Source organism: Aedes albopictus, chromosome 1, assembly GCF_035046485.1.
Source record: "Aedes albopictus strain Foshan chromosome 1, AalbF5, whole genome shotgun sequence".
NCBI lineage: Eukaryota > Metazoa > Arthropoda > Insecta > Diptera > Culicidae > Aedes > Aedes albopictus.
Window position 1 is genome coordinate 230,684,238 of NC_085136.1, and position 9,393 is coordinate 230,693,630.

Consider the following 9,393-nt stretch of genomic DNA (forward strand, 5'->3'; position numbering starts at 1 on the left):
GAATCCGTTAGGCATTTATTTACGAAGGTCGGACAACAATGACCCGAAAAATCAGCTGATGTAAGACTTCAAATGAAAGGGCCCATATTAATATATATAAGTCAGAACTTCATTCCAGCCTTTGTCCTACGTCAACATTGCGGTTATGTCTCAGACATTACCCACCCCTAGTTTTTGGTTTTTAATTAATTATTTCTTCACAATAATGGCATTCTACCAGCTGTAAATGATTGAAATACGTAGGAAACAAGTTAAAGTTGTCAGCCAACTGATAAAATGTTAAGTTTTTGTCTGCTATACAGGCCTTACATACTCATTTGCTTAGGGTGTCCATTATGCCCCTAATCCCCCTAAATAGTACGAGAACTCTACAAATGTGAATGAAAACAACTGAGAGTATTTTCATGACTTCATGTTCGGTGTTTTATTTTGGAAATAAATGTAAGATTCATGCAAAGTTAAACTGCAAGCATATCATTTTGGGGCTGTTCATAAACCACTTAGTTAAAAATTTGACCATCCCAGACTCCCCCTCGTGGACTTTCCCCCTTTCCCTTTCCTTGTACTCTGGAGAATTTTTTGCAGGTTAAGCTTTTCTTTTACATCATCGTCAGTTCGGTTTGCCAGCGCCGGGCACCTGATCACCCCCTTGCACTCGTTCATCGATGGGTGCAACTCAGCCTTTACCTTTGTTCTATCTTCCAGATTTCGATTTCCAGCAGGCTACTCGCTTTTCTTCGGTTTCTCGGCTTCGCTTTGCGCTGCCGAGTCATCCGACTCGCTTCTCTGCACCACTGTCGGCGTTTAGGCGGTGCTGGGAAGATCCCTGAGGGGCCCGCAACACCTTCTTCCGGTTCGGCCGGTGTTCCTCGCCGTAGTGGGAGGTAATCTTTGTTCGTCTTCTTGTGCTGCGCCCGGGCCGCCTGGATGCTGATCCCTTTAGTGACTGCTTTTCTGCGAATGGCGATTTCCTGCTTCCAAGCAGGACACCCCCCCAAGTTAGCGCACTTCGGTTGCCCCTGGCAGCGCCCAGTGTGCTCTTTGCCGCATGTCCCGCATGCCGCCTTATTGGTGCACTGCCAGATTACCTCTATGGTTATTGTGGCGGCATGCTCCGGCCGTGTGACCTTAGATGAATCAATTCTTGCATATCATAGGCCGGGGGTAGAAGGTGGCGACCTTCGCCATTCGCGCCCCGACATTGACTTCTTTTGGTGGCTGTGGAAGGTCAAAGGTAAGAACAAAAGTTCCATTCTCACCCCGAGCCTACATTGGAGTGACCTTCTGCGCTTCAAAGTGTTTCGGGATCACGTCTTCTTTCTTGTTCCGAATGGCAGGGCATTTTATGACGCGCTTAGCTCGCAGAGTAAAGTATTGGATCATCTCGATTTTTCACTTTTTGTCACTTATCACTTTCTGTGGAAGGGTAGACATATCTGTTAGTACTCTTGGTGGTTTTCTTGTTTGTTCATCTACACTAGGTAGATGTTTTCACCCCCCTCATTCACATGTGGTTGTGCGGCTGTGGGAGATGGCTATTTGCTTTCATCAGCATAGTGTGAACTAGCTGATGGTGCGCGTTCTAGTTTCGACCAGTTCGTTGATGTTCTGGCACGCTCGCAATTTAGTCAGGTGGTGCTGACTTGCTTGCGTTCGAGGTCTCCGTGATGGGCCCCCCTCTTCCGCTCGCATACCATGCTGCAAAGGTATCCCACCAGGTACCGCGTGGAGGTTGAAGTAGGAGTTGCTCATGCTAAGACTTTCGGTCCTATCCTTTCCAGCAAGGATACGCTTTGCTGCGCACATTGTAGCGCGTGTGGAGTCCAGAACAACTTAGGATATCACGGACCTATTCAATCTCATTTTGCGGAACACAAATTGCTCTATTAAGCAGAAGTCAACCACGATATCAACAAGCGGAACAAGGGGAGGGATGTGGTGTGAAATTGCAGATTTATGCGTTACGTAAGTTTTGCACAATGCCCAATGCTAACATATGTTTAATTAAACATTTGTAGAGTTCTTTAACAGAATTTTCTAATTTTGTGTGGCCCAAAATGATTCATTTGCACAACAGCACAAACAGCCTATTTGGCTTAGCAAGAACTCATATAACTTTTCAAAACAATTGCTCAATACACCCTTAAACTACCCTAGTAAACCTAAATAATAAACGGACCGTAATGTAGACGGTTTAACAATACCGCATACTGTTCGAACTGTATCCCGAATGGGTGGTTAAGCAAATCTTATGGTTATCGTTTATGCGGGTAGTAATTCATCACATGTAGAATGTTCAATTCTCGCATTTAGTATCATACGGGCGTATCCTTCGCTGATCCTACAATGATCGATTTCTTTTAACCGGATTTCTCTCCGGATTATTCCGGGAAATACAACCAATAATCGGATGATCTCTCGGTGTGTTTCGGTGGAGGACGACTAAGACATCTAAAACAACTGCCGCTGTACCTCTCCGTAGTGGCAGGTATTCCTTCTTCATTTTCTTGTATTGTCGATCACGGTCACCCATGGCTGCGGCTCCTAAGCGAGCTGTTTGCAACATAGTGGCAAACCCACTTGCTTGCGCATAAGGTTTTTCGTACCAGAAACTGACGTCGGCCCTGCTTGCTTGGGTATTTGCCCAAAACACCTCGAACGTGCTACCGGCACCACTATCGGCTACAACCGGTGCGACCTGGCCAACTCAGGGTGAGCTCCAACTGCATTGGCACCACGGAAGGGCACCACCAGGAGTGGAGCCTGCGGCTTAATTTGACTCAACACGGGAACACTTACCAGGTCCTAACTTATTGAGATGTTTGATACCGACGGTTTGGGCAACGGTCGCTCGCGGCTCGGCCGGCGGTGTAGTGTGACCTGATAATACGTCAACCCATCGTGGTTGACTTCTGTTTAATAGGACAATTTGTGTTCTGCAAAATGAGATTGAGCGATAACAGGTCCGTGATGCCCTTAGATGTCAGCTGCACGCGCGCTACAATGTGCGCAGCAACGCGTATCCTTGCCCGAAAGGGCCGGGAAATCGCTTAAATGCGCATGCCGGGTAAAGGCACATACTAGGGTCGAAAACCTTATGTCGAATTCGTTTTTGAACCTGGGTTGGAACTGGATTGGCGGAAAATGTGTAAACAAACAAACGTCAAACATACCGTAATCCGGGGTAACATTGGTCAGAATTTTCGATTTTTCTTGAATAATTCTCTTGTGAAAGCAAACGTTACATGTTTTATACTTTTAAAACAAGTACTGGCCCTCTGAGTATGTGTTAAGCTACTCGAAAAAGTATTTTAAAACTTTGAAACACGTTTAAATTGGCTTTTTCATCTAATTTTTGATTTTGTTCATTTGGGGTAACATTGATCATGTCAGTGATCAATGTTCGTTAGTGTTGAAAATACCTTTACTTACCAAATTCGAAGTTGCTGATTTCGAATATGTTGTCCAAATTCTTACAAGTTATGTACTTTTTGAGATATTTTAGGATTAAAATTCTCCAAACCGCGAATAACGCCTAAAGTTAGGCAATGGCTTAAAGAATTGATAGCCTGCTTTTAATAAAACGTAAATTTTATTGAAAAGTAGACTTTCATAGAAGTTTCGGTTATTAAATCTAACTCTAGGGTATCATATTGAAGTATTATAGTGATTTCGAACCTCATATTGTATCTAGTATTCATGCCATGCATGAATGTTTGTCAATGTATCTCATTGCGTTACGAAACACAATTATAGAAAAATCGATTTATTTCAATGTTTATGAAATTCAATTTTTATGAATTGCATGTCTTTCAATAGCTCAATGATTGCAGATTACGATATACCATTCGATAGCAGAAATTGATTCAATGTAAAATGCTTGCTTGAACATTTTATGAAGTCGGCCAAGCCGATCAATGTTACCCCACTGATCAATGATACCCCGTTTTACGGTACTTTAGTACAAGCGAAACCGAAGTCGGGTTGGGGTTGAAACTGTGATCTCATCCAGTTCCAACCCAGGTTGGAACTGAACCAAAAACGAAAACGGCGTTAGTATGAGCCACTCCTACTTCCACCTCCACGCGGTACCTGGTGGGATACCTTTGCAGAGGGGGGGAGGGGGAGTCCCCATCACGGAGACCTCGAACGCAAACAAGTCAGCACCACCTGACTTAACAAAGCGAGCGTGCCAGAACATCATCGGACTGGTCGAAACTAGAACGCGCACCATCAGCTAGTATACACTATGCTGATGAAAGCAAGCAACCATCCCCCACAGCCACACGCCAGCATGTGACTGGGAGGGATGGAAACATCTACCCAGCGTAGATGATCAAGCAAGAAAACCACTAAGAGCACTAACACAAAGCTCTCTTCTTCTCCCACAGGAAAGTGATAAAACATAAAGTATGAAGCACTATCTCACCGTGAAAGCCAAAGTCCAGGGGGCCGAAATTGACCCCTGGGCCATCGGCGAAACAATTGAGACCTTCGAGCTAAAGATATCAAAGATCGAACAACAAAATAATGGGGAATACCTCATCGCGACCGAGGATGAAGACACAGCGGAAAGGCTCCTAACGCTGGTCCGAATTGACGATGGAACGGAAGTGGAAGTGATCCGGCACCCGTCCCTAAATGGATGCAAAGGGGTGATTAAGTGCCCAGCGATAAGGAACAAGTCTGAGCAAGAAATCCTGGATCATCTCAAGGCCCAAAAGGTTGTGAGGGTGCAGGCGCGTGGAGAGAATGGGATTTACATCCTCTCCTTCGACCTTCCGCAACCGCCGAAGGAAATAAAGGTCGGCGCCCTCACAACCAAGGTCTCTACGTTTTACCCACGCCCGCTGATATGTCGGAAATGTTTCATGTATGGGCATACGGCGGGCGCATGCCGAAACAACCCGGCGTGCGAAGCATGCGGGCAGTATAATGAGGGACGGTGCCCCCCACCCAAATGCCGAAACTGTGGGGGGGGCACACCATCCTACTGACCAAAAGTGCAAAGTGTACAAGCAGGAAATGAGTATTAACCAAATGATGGTCGACAAGGGCATACCGGCCGTCAAAGCTCGGGCAATGCTCAGAAAAGAGACCAAAAAGGGATATATAGTACCGCCCAAAGCCGCGCCGGAAGCGCGGCGAGTAACTTCAAGTCTCCAAGCCAAGAAGCCCGAACCGCCCGGTGAAGGCAGCAGCAAGACCGGACCGAAAAGGAAGAGCGCACCAACCCCGCTCGTAGCCGTACACATCAACTCCAGCAGCAGCAGCAGCAGCGAGGATGAGGAGGAACACATCGTCCCTCCGAAGAGGGCACTGCCCACCCGCCCGAAAGGAAAGGGCAAGGCCAATGCAGCTGGTCGATCATCCAAATAAATACAACATACCCTCGCGCTCGGCCGGCGGTGTAGTGTGACCTGATAATACGTCAACCCATCGTGGTTGACTTCTGCTTAATAGGACAATTTGTGTTCAGCAAAATGAGATTGAGCGATAACAGGTCCGTGATGCCCTTAGATGTTCTGGGCTGCACGCGCGCTACAATGTGCGCAGCAACGCGTATCCTTGCCCGAAAGGGCCGGGAAATCGCTTAAATGCGCATGCCGGGTAAAGGCACATACTAGGGTCGAAAGCCTAAGTATGAGCAACTCCTACTTCCACCTCCACGCGGTACCTGGTGGGATACCTTGGTAACAGGGTATGCGAGCGGAAGAGGGGGGGTCGCCATCACGGAGACCTCGAACGCAAACAAGTCAGCACCACCTGACTTAACAAAGCGAGCGTGCCAGAACATCATCGGACTGGTCGAAACTAGAACGCGCACCATCAGCTAGTATCCACTATGCTGATGAAAGCAAACAACCTGGGAGGGATGGAAACATCTACCCAGTGTAGATGAACAAACAAGAAAACCACTAAGAGCACTAACACAAAGCTCCCTTCTTCTCTCACAGGAAAGTGACAAATAAAATATGAAGCACTATCTCACCGTGAAAGCCAAGCAGGGGGGGGGCGAAATTGATCCCTGGGCAATCGGTGAAACAATCGAAACCTTCGAGCTAAAAATAACCAAAATTGAACAACAAAAGAATGGGGAATATCTGATTTCAACTGAGGACGAGGACACGGCAGAGAGGCTCCTGACACTGATACGGATCGACGATGGCACGGAGGTCGAAGTCATCCGGCATCCATCCCTAAATGGATGCAAAGGAGTAATCAAGTGCCAGCAATAAGCACCAAGACCGAACAAGAGATCCTGGACCACCTGAAGGCCCAAAAGGTCACGAGGGTGCAGGCGCGAGGGGAAAACGGGATCTTTATCCTCTCCTTTGACCTTCCGCAACCGCCGAAGGAGATAGAGGTCGGCGCCCTCACAACCAAGGTCTGCACATTCTACCCGCGCCCGATGATCTGCCGGAAGTGCTACATGTTTGGGCACACAGCGAGTTCATGCAGGAACAATCCGGCGTGCGAAACATGCGGCCAGTACCACAAGGGACGGTGCCCCCACTCAAGTGCCGGAACTGAGGGAGGAGGGGGGGGGGAGCACACCATCCTACCGATCAAAAATGTCTATAAGCAAGAGATGAGCATTAACCGGATGATGGTGGAGAAGGGCATACCCGTCATCAAGGCCCGGGCAATGCTCAGGAAGGATACCAAGAAAGGGTATATAGTACCTCCACAAGTCAAGAAACCCGAACCGCCCGGTGAAGGTAGCAGCAAGCCCACTGGATCGAAGAGAAAGAGCGCTCCGACCCCGCTCGTAGCAGTGAACATCAACTCCAGCAGCAGCAGCGAGGATGATGAGGAGAACATCGTCCCGCGAAGAAGGCCTCGCCCGCGAAGAAAGGAAAGGGCAAGGCCAACGCAGCTGGTCGATCAATCAAGTAAATACACTACAAACACATCCTACACATTCCATACAAGTACCCTAATAAAGCAATCATTGAACTCAACATAAAAAACCATTCACTACAACACATCCAAACTGGTACTCAGCCAGACACGTGGATAGGAGGAGGTCCGATGGGCGGGCCCCCGACGCACCAACGTGGATGCATACACACCAAAATCGATTTGGAATTGTACATATGAAAGTCCATTTCAAACGTATTATCATTAAAACCAAGTTCAAATTAAACTTTTTGGGCAAAAAATAAAAATTGTTGATATTTTTGTCATTTGTCAACCCCTTCAAATAATCTGCTGTACGACTTTGTTTCAACTATTTTTTTCAATGATTGGCCACTTATTCTCGATTCCAAATCTAGCCTTGAATCTCTTAACGAAGTATGTTTTTACAAACTGGAATCAATTTTGTAAATTAGGACATAAATCTCCATACATCAATAAACGCCTAAAAGTATACCATGCCCTTGTGATTTCATGTAGATAATTTTATTGGGTTCAAATTCAAAATTGGGTTCAACAATCCAAAAAAAGAAAATTCATCATGAATAGCATGAAAACCGTTGATGTACCGTTAAAAATATATTTAAACACTAAAAATGATTTTTGATATTTTAACTCACTGTTTTTTCAGTCAGTACACAATAAACTCATTTGTATATGTAGAATTTTATAAAAATTCATATTTCCCTATTAAATTTCAATCTAATACATTCCACAAGGCTTCTTTCATCATGTTCATACTCCTAAGATTTCAAGCTGTGATGATTTTCAAGGATTTGATGTGTTTTTCAGGGCACTATAAAAGTTGCCCCAAAATGAAAATATGATTCAAAGTCTCACAATATATTTAAAATTATCAAGTCTTTCAATTGAAATTGATAACAGATACTCCAGTACTTGTTTTAAAAATATAAAACTAGGGGAAATACAGTAAGGCGGATTGACACAAAAATCAGGAAAGATGTTTCGCTCAAAATAGTAAGATTTATCATAGTAAAAAGTGAATAGTATTTGTTAATTATAACATGCGTTGACCATCCGACGTATAAAAAGTCATATATAGTTAAAAAGAAAACGTGCTAAAAATTTTATAGTTAGGCGTAGAATACAATATCGTTGTTTTGAAATGCGTACAAAATAGCAGAACACCGAATATGTAATGAATTGCTGTTTTCTCGGTGTATTGAGCAGTTGTTTTGAAAAGTAATGTGAATTTTGTTGATTTTGTATGCTATTTTGCATGAAAATATGATTTATTCGAGCTGTAGTACAAATAATTCATTGTGGGGGTGACTTTGGGCCATATAAAAGCAATGTAAATAGTACGAGAACTCTACAAATGTGAATGAAAACAACTGAGAGTATGTACATGACTTCATGTATACCTTCATGTGTGTGGGCTGTTCATAAACCACTTAGTCCAAAATTTGACCATCCCAGACCCCCCTCGTAGACTTTCAGTTGAGGACGTATACACCGTTTCCCTTTCCTGGTACTCTGGAGAATTTTTTGCAGGTTAAGCTTTTCTTTTACATCATCGTCAGGTCGGTTTGCCAGCGCCGGGCACCTGATCACCCCCTTGCACTCGTTCATCGATGGGTGCAGCTCAGCCTTTACCTTTGTTCCATCTTCCAGTTCTTCGATTTCCAGCAGGCTACTCGCTGTTCTTCGATTTCTCGGCTTCGCGTTGCGCTGCCGAGTCATCCGACTCGCTTCTCAGCACCACTGTCACCGGGCGTTTAGGCGGTACTGGGAAGATCCCCGAGGGGCCCGCAACACCTTCCACCGCTTCGGCCGGTGTTCCTCGCCGCAGTGGGAGGTAATCTTTGTTCGTCTTCTTGTGCTGCGCCCGGGCCGCCTGGATGCTTCCAAGCAGGACACCCCCCCGAACGTGCTACCGGCACCACTATCGGCTACAACCGGTGCGACCTGGCCAACTCAGGGTGAGCTCCAACTGCATCGGCACCACGGAAGGGCACCACCAGGAGTGGAGCCTGCGGCTTAATTTGACTCAACACGGGAAAACTTACCAGGTCCGAACTTATTGAGATGTTTGATACCGACGGTTTGGGCAACGGTCGCTCGTGGCTCGCGCTCGGCCGGCGGTGTAGTGTGACCTGATAATACGTCAACCCATCGTGGTTGACTTCTGTTTAATAGGACAATTTGTGTTCAGCAAAATGAGATCGAAATCCTTAGTATGAGCCACTCCTACTTCCATCTCCACGCGGTACCTGGTGGGATAACTTTGCAGAAAGGTATGCGAGCGGAAGAGAGGGGGGGGGTCCCCATCACGCAAACAATTCAGCACCACCTGACTTAACCTTCGCGTACCCAACGTCAATTTTGGATGATTTTCGAAACTGGAATCAGCTATGAAAAATGCATTTCCCAACCGATTTTTTTGAAGTCAATTGCATTCGCTCCAGATTTGTCCAAATTTTCAAGGACCACCATACGGAACCGGTTCAC

At 45.9% G+C, this 9,393-nt stretch overlaps 1 protein-coding gene across 1 annotated transcript; it reads right to left on the reverse strand.

The window, feature by feature from the left end:
• Positions 1–550: 550 nt before the first annotated feature.
• On the reverse strand, positions 551–8,627 carry LOC134291244 (uncharacterized). The gene is made up of 3 exons (XM_062858749.1): positions 8,364–8,627; positions 1,271–1,358; positions 551–1,143 (listed from the first exon to the last, which is right to left on the reverse strand). Exons 1-3 carry the CDS (start codon positions 8,623–8,625, stop codon positions 684–686), a joined length of 810 nt encoding a protein of 269 aa, XP_062714733.1. The 5' UTR covers positions 8,626–8,627; the 3' UTR covers positions 551–683.
• Positions 8,628–9,393: the final 766 nt, after the last annotated feature.

What these genes read in the sequence shown, in the direction of transcription:
- LOC134291244 (XM_062858749.1), bottom strand. Translation starts at nt 8,625, where the DNA reads ATGACTCGGCAGCGCAACGCGAAGCCGAGAAATCGAAGAACAGCGAGT. An exon ending in ACTGAAAGTCTACGAGGGGG is followed by an intron (nt 1,359 to 8,363) that starts GTCTGGGATGGT and finishes TTACTCTGCGAG; the next exon opens with CTAAGCGCGTCATAAAATGC. An exon ending in GCGCAGAAGGTCACTCCAAT is followed by an intron (nt 1,144 to 1,270) that starts GTAGGCTCGGGG and finishes ATGATATGCAAG; the next exon opens with AATTGATTCATCTAAGGTCA.